The following is a 16,756-nucleotide window of genomic DNA, read 5'->3' on the forward strand; positions in this document are numbered from 1 at the left end:
GGGCTGTAGGATTGTATCGATACAACGATGCATCGCGGTACGTAGTCTCGCGATACTGTATCGATCTTTCAGCCCGGAGTATCGATACAGCCGGGCGCTGTAAAATTTTAAAAAAAAAAATTTTTTTTTGATTTACATTTTTAAATCCAGTTTAAAAAGCATATTCTACAATATTAAGTTAAAAAACCATACATATAAATAATTTTGAAAAACCATAAATACTACAATGTTGACAGTTTAAAAAGCATGGATATCAAATGTAAAATATTTATTAGCTAGCTCTCTGTCCAGTCATTGAGTTTGAGTTATCTATATAGTGCATTTGAGCCATTCAGTTTTCAGTCTTGAACACTTAAAATCTTTCAGTAAATGATGTGTGTATCGCAATACGTATCGTATCGTATTGTATCGTGACCTCTGTATCGTGATACGTATCGAATCGTGACCTGTGTATCGTGATGCGTATCGTATCGCGAAATCCAAGATGATATACAGCCCTACGTGCCGCTGCTCTTTGTTTTGGAATTGTTGCACCTAATTAAAATGGCGGCCTGTGTGATAACTGAATCAGATAAAGTGAGAGTTCATTTATTTTTCATTTATGCTAAAGTAGTTGCCTTTACATCCAAATGTGCTTTTGAGGGTGGACTGATACTGTAAATGGCAGCAACCCATATTGTTGATGATCACTGTGGAATGTTCATTCATGTTAATTCATTGTAGAGCCAAACACTATTCAAGACTGACAATGAACTAGCTATCCACAAATACTGTAGCACAGTAGGCTATGTAAACTAAGGGACAATCCTTGTCTTATATTGCCATCTGGTTACTGGTAGGGTATGAGGAGGGTATGTAGGGGTATGAGGAGGGTATGTAGGGGTATGAGGAGGGTATGTAGGGGTATGAGTAGGGTATGTAGGAGTATGAGGAGGGTATGTAGGGTGTAGGGGTATGAGGAGGGTATGTAGGGGTATGAGTAGGGTATGTAGGGGTATGAGGAGGGTATGTAGGGTACGAGTAGGGTATGTAGGGGTATGATCAGGGTATGTAGGGGTATGAGTAGGATATGTAGGGGTATGAGGAGGGTATGTAGGGGTATGAGGAGGGTATGTAGGGGTATGAGGAGGGTATGTAGGGGTATGAGGAGGGTATGTAGGGGTATGATGAGGGTATGTAGGGTATGAGTAGGGTATGTAAGGGTATGAGGAGGGTTTGTAGGGGTATGAGTAGGGTATATAGGGGTATGAGGAGGGTATGTAGGGGTATGAGTAGGGTATGTAGGGGTATGAGGAGGGTATGTAGGGGTATGAGTAGGGTATGTAGGGGTATGAGGAAGGTATGTAGGGGTATGATCAGGGTATGTAGGGGTATGAGGAGGGTATGTAGGGGTATGAGGAGGGTATGTAGGGGTATGAGGAGTGACAGGAGTGGCAGGGCAAGGGAATTAACCCATAGGGCCCTCAGTCTTGAGAATGTCAACAGCTATAAATTATGTTTGCTATAAATGATGATTTTCAGAATATGCTGTACACTTCTGAACTGTTAATTTACAGTTCAGCAGCATCCTCTAAGCTTTTTAAAATGCCCCCCATCCCCCCAATTACAATTATGATAACATAAAAACAACAAAATAATATTTCCTCTCTGGGGGTGGGCAATAACTGACAAACAAAACAATCAACAAGCACAGACATAAAAGAGACTAGCATGGGCAGAAAATGTGTACATAAAATACAAATAAAAAGACTAAACAAAATTCCTTTCTGATTCTAAGCAGGGGTGTGAAGAAGCTATTTGTGAGTCTGCACATCTTTGTCAGGTATCACATGGCTGAGCATCATTTAAAGTATGCAAATGGTTTCAATCAAAGGCAGCGAGAGAGCAAAATGGTGCCGTTTTCATGCGGTAGCCATGATAGTACAGTACATACAATGATGCAGTTAGATACATTCCTGAAGAGGTACATTTGTGGCCTCTAAAGAAACATCACTTGAGAGGAAAGGATGTCTGTGTGAGATGAGAGCGATGTGGGGGGGGGGGGTAATCTCCTGAGAAGATTACACATGGCCCGGGGGGCGTGTTCGGCACAGTATTACTGCCCTTCTGTATAGAGTGTATAGAGTATAGAGTGGAGTCACTCTGCGAGGGAGGGCAGGGACTCACTGACCCTCTCTGTCGGCCAAGACCAGATCGATTCACCCTGACACCCTAATATGATCGCCATTCGGCCTCGTTGGCATGGTGTGTGTGTGTGCGGGGGGAGGGACAGAGACTCAAAAGGGCGCTGCCATCAAAGAAGACCAGCCAGACCTTTCACCCCAAAGTAATCGCACATCAAATCTCTCATTCGACCAGCTGCCGTCTCGCACCGCCATGTCTCACTCCCGAGTCCGACGCATCGTGGATTCCTGTAGGCAGGGCCGTTGCTATGAATTTTGGGCCCCCGTAAAGAATATTAGTGTGGGCCCCTACCCCTCCGACTTTTCGTCACCACTTTTTTCGACCGTTTTTAAATAAAAATGTGTATATATCATTTTGTATTTATTTTTCTGTTCCTCAATGTTCTTTTTCCAATTAACCTCCATAGACATTTACTTGTGTACTTCCTGTGCTTGGACTGTCTCTGTCTGTAGCAGTTTCATGACTCTTCACTCCCTTCACTCTGTTTCTGACTGGCTAGGACCTGGCTCTGTAGACAGTAAGAACAGAACAGTGTATTCTTAACACCACTGTAGAGTTTACAGGAAGCTGGCTAGGCGGCTGTTGATTGGCTAATAAACGCCTCTCTTATTTCAAGAGCAAATACCCTCTAAAATAACAAAAATGAACTGAACAAATCAGCATTTAAACTGAAATCAACTCTATATGAATTTATATGAATTAACAACACTATTTATTTATTGTATTGTATAATACTGGCCGGCCAGCTCTAGTAGTCATTTGGTATTGCCTCGCGGGCCAAATATAATTACACTGCGGGCCAAATTTGGCCCGCGGGCCAGAGTTTGACACCCCTGATCTAAAGCATGTTCTGGGGGCTGGGGGTGGGTGTCTAGGTCAGACGAGGCCACAGAGATTCTGTGAGTAGCAGGACATAAAGGTCTTAAAAAGAAATCAACTCTACATGAATTTCTATTAATTAACTTAACACTTTTGAAGCCTCGGCGCTTCCATTAAATAACTTACCGCCACCACCACAGAAGAAGACTACCTCAGAAAAATAATTTCACTCAGACAGAACGCGTCTAAATAAGTTATTTAATGGTAGCGCCGAGGCTTCAAAACCCAGCATTTGCTTAGGTAAGTGAAGTTTCATGTCTATCTGACACTTGTAAATATGAGCGCCTCTCCTAAATAGGCCGAAACCGATTTATTTTGACGGCAAAGTGAATGGACCAGCAAAGGACTGTTGTCTGGCATGAGCGAGCGGAATGCGACAACGGGACTGAGAAGGGCTAACTAGCTAACGTTAGCTTAGCACTTTCTTCACACACTAGGCTAACGGCTCTCGTTGTCATGGTTAATGTGAGACCGCGGGCAACTGACCGACCGTCTTAACATAGCTACTCTCACCTTTCTTGTGGAAAAAAATGCTTATGGGCTCCCGCTCTGCTGCCTTTTCTCCTGGCCTCTCTCTCCACTCTTTTCTGGTGCCTGGATTTATGTATGGGCTTGATGTTATGATTTAACGTTAGGCTATTAGGGCTAGTATTTGACAGCCAGCCGGTATAGTGACGTTAATGTCAAAAGAGGTGAGACTTGCCAGCATATGAACCGCATGGACCAAACCATTTAAGAAGGGGGATATTGCTCAGGAAAGTAAAACCTTTTTCATATGTATTGCATTATTTGTGGCTTAATTTGAATTCTGATGCAGCATCAGTGTGACTGATCTACATGCAGAATAATTTAGTCATAGAAAGAGGGACCTCTTGTTTTGCATTATTGCATTATTTGCTTGCTTGTGGGCTCTTATAATCATCATCACCTTTCACCGCTAAACAACGGCGCTGCCTGTAGGAGTTTGAATGATTGTTACACGCTGGTTTTCTTCCATCGTATCATATTTCATTCTGGTAAAAGCCACCACATTAGGCATGCTGAAAAGTTCTATTTGCAATTTTCCCTAGACTTTGTTCAAATGTGTCACACGGCGTTGATTATCTCCAACAGAGGCTTGGCCTCCCCTGATTACAAACCCACTTAAAGGGCAATGCTCGTTTTTGACAACCTGGACCTTATTTACGACATATTATAAGAAGTTTGACTCACCGAGATCACTTTGGTGTAGTTCGGAGGCCTGTAGAAGAAATTTAAAATCCATTTTCGGCCGCTAAACGGTTGTTTTCATCAATCAGATTGAATGAATCGACAGTTGCGATTCCTCAACGCGAGGCATTGTTGTTGTTTTCAAATACGGGGTCTTTAGCCTCTGTAATATGATCTTTACACGCCTTTCCCCACTTGCCCCAGCACGCATGCGCACAGGCCAGCGCGCAGACTGGCTATTCTCTGCGCTACGATCGTTGTTGGTGCCGAGAATATTGTCGTCGTCATTCGTCAGCAACAATCCGATCGTAGCGCAGAGAATGTGAGCCGGAGAATAGCCAGTCTGCGCGCTGGCCTGTGCGCATGCGTGCTGGGGCAAGTGGGGAAAGGCGTGTAAAGATCATATTACAGAGGCTAAAGACCCCGTATTTGAAAACAACAACAATGCCTCGCGTTGAGGAATCGCAACTGTCGATTCATTAAATCTGATTGATGAAAACAACCGTTTAGCGGCCGAAAATGGATTTTGAGAAACTGCATTCCCGTTGCCCCGATCACCGTCATTACATGGATATACTGGCTCGCGCTGGATTTTAAATTTCTTCTACAGGCCTCCGAACAACACCAAAGTGATCTCGGTGAGTCAAACTTCTTATAATATGTCGTAAATAAGGTCCAGGTTGTCAAAAACGAGCATTGCCCTTTAAAAGATGCTCCCTGCAGACAGGAAGCTCTATATCTGGAAAGCAGGCAATGCCAGGACCATATGAATGAGGCCGGTCTTTGCCCAATGAAACAGGCCTCTCCCACACCAATTACACACCTCAAATCTGTAGCCTTACATGTGTAATGAGATTCTTCGTCATTGTATTTATTGCATTTAAGTTTTTCATTTGGTATCACACTGACAGGGCTCATAAAGCATCTGGCAAATGATAACACATGAAAACATTAAAGCATTTATAGGATGATACACTGTATGATTACCTCCTGGAACTGCTGCATTTCAGTCTATGGCCACATCCTCATGTGAGACCATTTAGTCCCCACAGTAACATCAAAGATGCCGCAGTCATGACGAGATTTTTGATTATCCATTCCCGTCGGTTTTGTTTGCATAGAAATTGCTGAAGATATTAGTCATTACATTTTGTCGCCTCCGGTGGTTGGGTGCCAGCATAAGCTCCCTTTGAAGTCAGCCTGATAAGGAAACCATTTTAAGACTGTTTTTTGTGCTGTAATGCGCATTTCATCTTCAGCTCCTATGCCACAGCAGAGTCGACCACACCTGTACAGCCCATCTATGCACACCTCTTTACAACCTCCATTATGTCAACACACTGAAGTGAGAGTCATCTTTCTGCTGTTGCTCCTGGTGTGACGTCTTGTGTTGGGCAGCAGAATGTCACGCTCCTCCTGTTTCTTGTCATGCACCAGCGCATAATTGGCAGAACTTTGTCTCAGCAACAGTGCCAATCAGCCCTCATGTCCTTTTTTTTCATCAAACAGACAGAGAGCTTGGTTCTGCGCCACCCTCCTTTCAAACAGGAAACAATGGCAAAATTAATGGAGCACTATCGCTACCTGCCAGTCTGCAGCCTTTGTGTCAACTCTACTGCAGTTGACAGACAAATAGGGGAGTCTGGGTTTTAATGGTTTACAGCTTCATCCACCCCCCCACCCGCCCTCTCCCAAAACCCCCCACCCATCTATTTCCACTGTCATCGTGATTGCTATTGTTACCATGCAAGCCATCAAACGAGTTTGATAAACAATTATCCTCAAGCCGGGTTCACAAACAACAGCCACGGCGACGAGACACTATACTTTCAAACAGTTTCATGGTGAGTATTTCCAAAAGATTCCAACAAGATTCATCTTGAAAACGTTGGTAGAATGCTCAATGTTACCATACAGCCTGTACATCAATTTAACACAGTCTCGGCTGTGGTACAGTATGTGAACCCAACCTAAATAGAGGTACCTTAAGGGAAATTAAAGTTATAATATGGACTATCTACATGGCATTATAATCACAAGATCTCGTATTACGCTTATGGTTATCAGCCTGTTTGTTGATTGTAGGTCTGATTAGTGTGTACTCCCCTGTGATCAGGCAATGCATGCTGTTTTTTCTTTGTCAGCAATTACCAGCTCTCATTAAACTAATCCATTGTTTTCTATGTATCGTCCATTAACCTGCTTTATTGGCATACAGTCATTTCAGTAACTGGCTGATACAAAATAGCTACAGTGTTTGAATCTCATGCTACATGCATGTATTTGCATGCTACATTGTATGTATTCATGAACTATGGTCATATACTGTAGGTGTGTGGTATCATCAAAACCAGGGACTTATTGTAGTTGTCTCACTCTTGGGTCAGACATTATTTGCTCACGTGGCCCAAGTGGGTCTGGTTAGTACAATACTTCAACATAATGTCCACAGGTTTGTCTACTTTTTCAGTTCACATGAACTAGGCAGGATGGGGTGAGAGGGAAAGATAGACAGGAAGAGAAAGAGAGAGATACTGCAATACTTTAATGTGTGCATATTACATATGACTTAAAAATCCAGGATAATATTGAATGTCCTAGCACCCTATCATGGATGCATTTAATTGAGCATGAACTGGAGAGGGAGATGCGGAATGACATCAAAAAAGGCAGTGGCATTTACAGGGACTGGCATGACATAAACAGACATTTTCTTTTGACTCGGATCTCTGACATTAGTCTACTCATATCCTGCCGCCAGAGTGGAAATGAAAACTCTTCAGCAAGACTACATTGCATGACAAATTACATGCGAATTGTGTCATACTATTTCCACAATAATACGCCTTTAGGCCTCAAAGCCTATTATATGTTCATTATTTATTTTATAGCTAAGTGATGAATCCCTAAATTGCAAGCTAGAAAAAAGGCTGGAAGCTGTAAATGATTAATGAAATGGCAAGCCACTGTCACAATAATCACAAATGCAGAATAGAGCTATTTTTATATTGCATTCTGAGTTCAGGGTTTCCATTGCGTTCACTATTGCACTGTACTTCACTGTAGAGCTAAGAATCTTTCATCTCTTTTGACATGCTTGAGGATATGATTGAATATTTTCCCACTCTCATTTCTCAATGAAGCTGAAAAGTTATTTAAAGAAATGAAAGAAATGAAATCCAAACACTTGATCGGTGATGGGAACTACAGCAGTCAGCACTGAAGGCGTGGTAATCCTCACAGAGGAGCAGAAAGCATATCATCTCGCCATCAATAGCGGAGGCATCGCAAGAAAATGATGTTATACAACAAGGCCGATTTGAAGGGGCCCTTTCTTCTTCACAATGAACTCCAGAGCAAATGTAACTACACATAGAAAAGGCCTCAGCCAATTGTCTGTACAGACAAGTGAAGTAATGGGCTTGCTTTCATGGTGCACACCACTACTCGGTACATGCGACGCGAGTAATCTCTGAGAATTCAATCACCCATCAATTGGACAATACCTCAAAATAAGTAGGAGTAATGGCTGTCAAAGATGGCCAAAACATAGGTTTGAACCAATTTCAAGATGGTATGACGTGGAAAAACAATGATCATGATTATGCGTATCAGGTTATACGAAAACGAAAACTAACTAAAAAACAAAAACTGTGTGAATAAACATTTTAGTTAGTTGCGAGGCAGATGCCAAAAACTTTATATGCCCTCCCCCCCATCTCAAAATAAAATATGTTGCCCTCCCCAGCACTTAAAAAAAAAAATCACCATGCCCTCCCCCCCCCAACACACACACACCTAAATATCGAACGGTCCCTAGCAAACCTGCTTGAAAAACGAACTAAAACTAAACTGAAATTAAAAATAAAAAGTTAAAACATAGAAAGTTTTAAAAACTATTATAACCTTGTATGCGTATACTCTCCAGGAAATATTTACCTTTTCTGTTGACTGCGATGTCCCGAAGAAGATGGGGATGAAGGCCAGCCAGACGATGCAGGTGGTGTACATGGTGAAGCCGATGGGCTTGGCCTCGTTGAAGGTCTCGGGCACCCCACGGGTCTTGATGGCGTAGACCGTGCAGGTGACCATGAGCAGCATGCTGTAACCGAGCAGGCAGATCAGGGACAGGTCTGAGATGTCACACTTCAGCACGCCGCAGGCAATCTCCGGGTTGGCTGTGCGCTGGTCCTCGTAGTCGATGATGGCCTGGGACGGGTCCACGGCGAACCAGACGCACACCCCCAGCAGCTGCACCGAGATCAGACTGAAGGTGATGACCAGCTGGGACGCCGGCGAGATGAAACGTGGGGCGCTCACGGACATCTTGCCCTGCTCAAAGATGCGGTAGATGCGGTTGGTCTTGGTGAGCAGCGCCGCGTAGCTGATGCTCATCCCCAGGCCCAGGAAGATCCGCCTGAGGGAGCAGATGCCCACATCGGGAGCGGAGATCATGAGGAAGGTTGTGGCATAGCACAGAAAGATACCAGTCAGCAGCACGTAGCTGAGTTCGCGGCCCGACGCCTTCACGATGGGCGTGTCGTTGTAGCGCACGAACGTGACCACCACGAATATAGTAGCCGTGATGCCCAGGATGGCGATGAGCACAGGGATGACGGCCCAGGGGGAGCTCCACTCCAGCTTGACGATGGGGATGGGCTGGCAGCCCGTGTGGTTCTCGTTGGGCCTCAGGTCGAAGCGGCACATCTTGCAGGTGTAGGTGTCAGCCTGGTACTGGTAGCCGTCGCAGCGCTCGCAGTGCCAGCAGCATGGGATGCCCTTCACCGTCTTCTTCCTCTCTCCTGGACGGCAGGCCTGGCTGCAGATGGAGGCAGGGGTGTGCCGGGTTCCGCCGGGCCAGCGCATCTCTTTCATCTAGGAAGGTAAATGTAAGAGATGAGCTCAATTTTGTTTTTTCAGGGGAAATTGTCTCGGTCACCATGCTGCTGCATGTCAATAAAAAAAGAGGAGGAAATATCTGCAAGTTATTATAAGCATGTACACATGCCATACTGTATAAGCATTCATTGAGTAATTGCTTTAAAAAAGATCTAACTAGAATAACACTTTCAAGACAAATGTATCTTAACTGTCCAGCATTATGAATATAGTTGTAAGACTGAACACGTTGTCTGGCCACAACGTTTTCTTGTTACATATTGAAAAGAATATTACACTGTATGCTTGAGGACATAATTCAATTAACATTTAGTAAATTAGAGTGTATTAAAAACACAGGACAACATTTCAGGAGACGTAATCAAAGTTGGTGTGATCAAAAGGAGCTTTTGTCTTAAGGACGGTGTAAACTTTTAAAAGTTTTAATTATCAAAGCATGAAATAGTATTGTTATAAAAGTATAACCCAGTAGGAGATTCACTGTCTCTTACTTAAAAATACATTTTCCCCCTCATTGGAGTGAAAGGAGCGCGTCTGGAGGTATGCTAATTCTAGCGCAATGTCACACCATGTCCCGGGGATGTCTGGCAGCCATTATTTAGTTTCTGCCATATGTTTCATAAAGCTTGACTGAGTTAGCCTGCGGTGGATTAAGCCATGTAAACAATGTCTGATGGCAACAGGGCTGTTTACTGTACATTTGTAGATGATCACATACCCATGTATTATATATTCATGTCTAATAAGCTGGAGGAAAGTGTGAAATGGCAAACAATGTTCCATCCCCAGCTATCTACCTACCTACTGTAATATATTTTAGCAAAGATAAGACTGCCCTGCATGACTTGAGCTCAGAAGGCAAAACTCAACTGCAACGATGATAAGACTGCTCTGAATTACTAAGCCTGGGATGGAAAATGCCCAACTCCCGGAAACATCAACACAATGTGGCATGTTGTGTAACAGTATGAAGCAGCTTCACAATTCATTTTGAACTGGAAAGTGATGCACTTCAGACAGTACCACAGTAAGCTCCCTTCTGAGGCGTTGTCCTGAACTTTCAGCGAAGTTATAGGCAAAATATACAGAACCTGTGAGATACCGTACAGCCTTACGTCTAAGTGGAGCTTATCTGTCCAGTGGCCGATGATCTTGTATTCCATGGTGTCATTTTTGATCTGGTACTGGTAGATTTCATAGCGGCCAGGGGCGTCCCCATTTACGTTGAAGACCACTGGAGTTCCAGCGATTCCTGAAGAAGAAAGGACACATCTGCAATGAGATTTACACCTTCTGAACATTTGGAACAAGATAATCTACTACCTGGACCTTTTCTCTGAAGCACCTATTGTTTTTTCTGCTCTTGCACTTTGGCTTCAGCACTGGATTATGCTCTTAGTCGCTTGTTTAGAAAGGAGAGGCACCTGTGAAGTTCTAGTGAGTGGTAGTACACTGACTACCTACGTTAAATGGCGTGAAAAAAAAAAAGTCTGCTATATGACTAAAATAAAAAAGACAAAAAAGGGAAATTTTAACAGTTTCTGTTAGCATTCAGAATTACCACATTCTTCAAACATGTTTTGGTACTATTAAATTATGCATAGCTCTCAGGCTGGCATCATGAAGGATATGAGAGGTACCTGAAGGATATGAGAGGTACCTTAAGGAGACTATTTAGGTGTACAGTACCACCACCTGAAATTACAGAGGTATTGATTTATTCATTAGGCTGCAGCACTTCCTCAGAGCAGGAGTCTATTTTCCTACCGTACACTGTGAGACCGGAAGGTTCCATGAAGGGTTTGAGTTCTGCTACCACTCTGTTAATGAGGGGAGGAAAATGGTTCATGACAACCATGTTGGCCTGCCTTCCTGGGTAGGGCCAGAGCTGCTGTCTGCTCTTATTCTCATATCATTTCACACTCTTTAGTTCTGCCTGTTTCCCCATCACACGTTACACCTCAAAGGCCCCTTTCAGAGAGCTAACTAATGACAGCACAGGGCCTGATTACCACCACCAGTCTCCTCCTCCCAGCCTGCCCCTCTGTGTCTGCCGGGGCCTGAGCCAGCCCGACAGAGTCATTTCCAAGCCCCTAGATGTCTTCCAAACAAGGAGTGTGGATTTACTGTTGGGAGTAGACAACCACAGCTGCTCTGTGTTATATAGGCTAGACACGAGGGAGCAGGCCATAGATAGTAGCTAGGAAGGAGCAGGCCATAGATAGTAGCTAGGAGGGAGCAGGCCATAGATAGTAGCTAGGAGGGAGGAGGCCATAGATAGTAGCTAGGAGGGAGGAGGCCATAGATAGTAACTAGTGTAACAGTGTTTCCTCACTCTCATTGTTGTTTATTTACCCTTCCCTCTCTCCTAGCCTACACTGCACAATGGATTCCCTTGAGTTGAAATATGGTTGCGCCTGACTTTGGTGGCACTTGACATCCCATGCTCCAACATTACAAAACAATACATACAAGATATGCGCAAGAGTGTAGTGGTAAATACAGAGATGGGTAAACTATGTCGAGTGCAGTTTATCCACCTGGTTTTCCCCTCATTAACACAGTTGATCAGAAAATAGCTGAGTAAACTCTCAAACTCATTTTAAAGAGGTGGGTAAACTGAGTTTACTTGGGTTTATCCTCTTCTACACCCCTGGATATGCTAGTAAGTCAGGTCAGATATCTGTTCTTGTGAGGGTTAGCATGAGGACTGTAAGCATCATGACCCCCGGCAAATTTGGTGGACGTTAAATGCAGCAAATTTGCTTTGCACTAGCTAAGTGCGTGAAGGCTTAGGGCTGTTCCATCGGCCCTGTCCCAGTATCCACCCTTACGGACTCACAGACTGAGCTGCATTCCCGCTAAGCACAGACGGATCCACGTTCACATTACAAAACAAAATATGTTTTCAGCTGGACTTGCTTACATGTATCTGCACAAGTAGGCTATTCTCCGGCTCACATTCTCTGCGCTACGATCGTTGTTGGTGCCGAGAATATTGTCGTCGTCATTCGTCAGCAACAATCCGATCGTAGCGCAGAGAATGTGAGCCGGAGAATAGCCAGTCTGCGCGCTGGCCTGTGCGCATGCGTGCTGGAGCAAGTGGGGAAAGGCGTGTAAAGATCATATTACAGAGGCTAAAGACCCCGTATTTGAAAACCACTACAATGCCTCGCGTTGAGGAATCTCAACTGTCGATTCATCCAATCTGATTGATGAAAACAACCGTTTAGCGGCCGAAAATAGATTTTGAGAAACTGCATTCTCGTTGCCCCGATCACCGTCATTACATGGATATACTGGCTCGCGCTGGATTTTAAATTTCTTCTACAGGCCTCCGAACTACACCAAAGTGATCTCGGTGAGTCAAACTTCTTATAATATGTCGTAAATAAGGTCCAGGTTGTCAAAAACGAGCATTGCCCTTTAAATGCTTTATTTATGGGAGGGGGTCACAGTAGGAAAACAGGGAAGGGTCCTTCTTTTTTAATTTTAGTCCTAGGGAGGGTTCGTTTTTTAATTCGAGTCCATGAGAGGGTCATTACAATTTGAATTGATCTAAATAAAATAGCCTCTTCAGCTTTTCAGAATCCAGCCAACTGTTTTGCATGACCCGGTGTAGGCTATGGTTTCTCTATGGCCGCCCTATTGGCGATTCAGTGGCACTCTGCTGGTGATGACGGTGAAGATTTAACAACTCGCGTGAAGAACAAGATACCGACATACGTCTGTTTTCAGTGCATTTCACTGTTGCGAATCGTTGCTGCGTGCTTCCACTTTTTTAATTCACTACTGATGTTACAGTAACATGTAGTCTATAACGTAATCAGTACAGTAGGCATAAATAGGGGCCACTTTGAACCTGTGCTGACTCAAACACAGAGGACACATTGTTTTCTTCTTATTTCGAGTAACACATTAAAATGAATATTGCCTATATGGTGGAGGACGGTCAATCATTCTTTTTCAATATCTCAGGGAGGGTCAAATACAAATATATTTCTGTCAGAGGGAGAGTCATGCATTTTTATTTCCGAGCTCTCTTAAGTCTCCCAGTGACTGCCTCCCATAAATTTTGAACGTCCCCTTTTGCAGCATCTACAGCCAACAGTGAAAGTTAAAGGACTATGCTCGTTTTTGACAACCTGGACCTTATTTACGACATATTATAAGAAGTTTGACTCACCCAGATCACTTTTGTGTTGTTCGGAGGCAGGTAGAAGAAATTTAAAATCCAGCGCGAGCCAGTATATCCATGTAATGGCGGCGCACGGGGCATAGGGAATGCAGTTTCTCAAAATCCATTTTCGGCCGCTAAACGGTTGTTTTCATCAATCACATTGCATGAATCGACAGTTGATATTCCTCTACGCGAGCCATTCTTTCGGTTGGTTTTCAAATGGTCTGTAGCCACTGTAATATGATCTTTAGAAGCCTCTCCCCCACTTGCTCCAGCACGCATGCGCACAGGCCAGCGCGCAGCCTGCTATTCTCCGGCTCACGTTCTCTGCGCTACGATCGTAGTTGGTGCCGAGAATATTGTCGTCGTCATTCGTCAGCAACAATCCGATCGTAGCGCAGAGAATGTGAGGGAGCATAGCCAGTGTAAAGATCATATTACAGTGGCTACAGACCACGTATTTGAAAACCGAAAGAATGGCTCGCGTAGAGGAATATCAACTGTCGATTCATGCAATGTGATTGATGAAAACAACCGTTTAGCGGCCGAAAATGGATTTTTAGAAGCTGCATTCCCTTTGCCCCGTGCGCCGCCATTACATGGATATACTGGCTCGCGCTGGATTTTAAATTTCTTCTACCTGCCTCCGAACAACACAAAAGTGATCTGGGTGAGTCAAACTTCTTATAAAATGTCGTAAATAAGGTCCAGGTTGTCAAAAACGAGCATAGTCCTTTAAACAATAATACAATTCTCTACATTTCCCTGTGGTTGCTTACATGTAAATGGAGGCTTTGCAATAACAGGAATACAGGAGTGACACACTGTAATTTACTGCCACCCTCTAAATGGAGCCCAAGCCTTTCCTGGTTATTAGTCATTCAATTGAGCAGAGTTAAGGGCCGGTGTTGGGGCTGATTATCCTGTCAGCTTTTCCCACTCATCTCTTTGTGACAGAGCTCAGAAAAGGGTGCAGCATTGTTTTCAAAGCTGTATTTTACCCTCCCTTCTGTTTGTCATGGCACATTATTTTGTTAGTTGCCTAGCAGGGAGGAAGGCATTGGGAGTATATGCATTCCCACACTATAATTACCCAGGCAGTTGCTAGACTTAAACAACCTTACAATTTGCCAAGTCAGTGTGTGAGGTGACAAGGTTTTGCACATGGCTACTCTCTGAGGGAAAGTATTCATTCTTCAAAGAGCAAGGAGCAGACACACACTATGAGTTTTCTGAGCCGAACACTATCTAACAGATCTGTCAAATCACCTGTTTTTCCTCGAAAAGCTTAAAATTTTGATTTCAGAGAGGGACATTTTATCTCTAACCTCCATGTACTGTAAATCAGTCAACAAATGTTACCCAAACAAAGTACGGAGATATTATTTAATGCATCATGTGCACTGTTTAAAAAGAAGCAGAATAGCAAACATTCAAATATTATTGAGCACAGTTGTAAGCACAGCACATCAATAACATAACCTCCTGGTCAACAATATCTGGAGTGGCCAGGTGTCTCCTTTCCTCTAGTCAGCACAGCTGCTCCCTATGATTCCCAGAATACACTGGGATCAAGTCAACACTTCCTATTGTTTCCTTAAAACCTTTTACAGTCCAGTTTCTAGTGCAGTGACTGCAGACTTAAAAGCACTTCCAATAATGGGTGTGGAATTGATTTTTTTGGGGGGCCATCTTGGGTTTTGCGCCAATACAGTTTCAAGTTTTATTATGGATAATCCTCCCTGTAATGGAAATCAAGAATACAATAATAAAATAAAGAGCTCTAGAGACACCAATAACTCATATCACTGGTATGCTTACAAGCCAGTAGTAGAACTATGAAATTATAAAAAACATGAATGTAAATGGCACGTTTCTAATCTGGGCCCGCAAATCGAGAGGCTATCGTCAAGAGATATTGGCAGTCAAACGCAATTGGATAGCATAACTGGCAAACAAGAGGCCAATGAAATTGTGTCCAGTGAAGGGGTGGAATAATTGAATGCAGCGGTGAATGTCTGCCTTTCTCAAGCCAATCGGTCAAGGTGTGAGAATGCATGAATGGGTAATTCCAGCATTGCTGCCTGCGTTGTCAAATTACAGCCTGTAACTTTGCTCCGCCCCCCTGCCTTTAATGGACATATTACACATTTTAGGCCTTTAGTTTGTAAACAAGTCTCTTACTGCCATCTAGCAGTAGGAAATTGCTTCTTGCCGCTTTAAATTACTGCTGTCTTGGGTGGGGGAGAGGGAGGGGGGTGTATGGTGTAATATGCCATGTCTTTAATGGATAACTATCTACTCAGGTTGTGTGCGCTCCATGTGTAATGGTACCATATATGTGATTCACAAGGGCTTCCACTCCATGAAGTTTAGGTGGTTTGCGATGCAAATTACCCTGACTCAGTGCATGATTCATTAATATTGGAGAATTACTATCTTCCTACTATCTTCTCGAGTGTAGCTCTGGACGGGTGGCGTAGAGCCCAGAGACAATTACATGACTCTGCTCTATAGAAAAAGGACAGCCATTAGGGTGTCATCATTTTATCCACAATGTTAAACTTTTTTCAACTGAAAAAAGAAGCCAAGCCCACTGGGAGATGGGAGATGATTAGCTCTCAATTACCTGCCTGACCTTCTGTCTCTCTCCCTCTCGTCTCTCTCTATCTCGTCTCTCTCATCTCCCTCTCTCATTTCCTCTTTCTCAATATTTATCCTGCAGTCCTGCAGGGATGTTAACAGTTAACCGTTTAACAGACAACCACTGATAATAATTCTAACCCATTAATCTTCTCACTTAAAACAGTATTTTTTTTTAATTTATGCGCATAGCCCATCAACTGGGATGTGGGGGGAAAACAGCTCTAAAATCCAACAGAAGAGGGCACTGTGCTACCATTTCAGATGCCAGCTGTCACATGACTAGCAACGTTCACTCTCAAAGAGTCAAACGACAACATGAACCAAGCAAAACGGAGTGCGCTGCACATTTTGTCTCAGACTGAGTGTAGACTATTTTTTGAAGTTATTGTCTAGTTGTAGTTATTACCTCCGCCCCAGTAACAGCGCAGAACGAGAGGTAATGTTTTCAGTGGCGTACATGTGTGTGTGTGCATGTGTTTATCTGTTAGCAGGATTACACATATTATGTGGAAGGATGTAGCATGGTCCAACCTAGAACCCATTCAATTCTGAAGCAGATTTGAAGCACGGTTCAGTTCCACTGGCCGCCAAAACACCATTTACCTCCATTCATTTTTTTAACCAGGATTACGTAAAAAACTTCATGGAACTCGGTGGAGGCGTGTAGCATGAGCGAACCTACCTCTCAAATTTTGGAGCAGATCCGAATCACGGGTTGGGTCCACGGGCCGGCCAAACACAGCCAGACTGCCCATTCAC

General features: G+C 43.6%; 1 protein-coding gene across 1 annotated transcript in view; it reads right to left on the reverse strand.

Annotated features, from left to right (window-relative positions):
• The window catches only part of LOC311307250 (metabotropic glutamate receptor 4-like), a gene marked incomplete at both ends in the record, with an annotated part of 188,717 nt that overhangs the window by 15,625 nt on the left and 156,336 nt on the right, over positions 1–16,756 (reverse strand). The window contains 2 exons of the mRNA XM_084436047.1: positions 8,212–9,147; positions 10,287–10,423. Coding sequence (XP_084292173.1) covers positions 8,212–9,147; positions 10,287–10,423 — 1,073 coding nt within the window. The remainder of the gene's footprint in view (positions 1–8,211; positions 9,148–10,286; positions 10,424–16,756) is intronic.

The sequence above is a fragment of the Borostomias antarcticus genome (assembly GCF_949987555.1).
Source record: "Borostomias antarcticus genome assembly, chromosome: 3".
NCBI lineage: Eukaryota > Metazoa > Chordata > Actinopteri > Stomiiformes > Stomiidae > Borostomias > Borostomias antarcticus.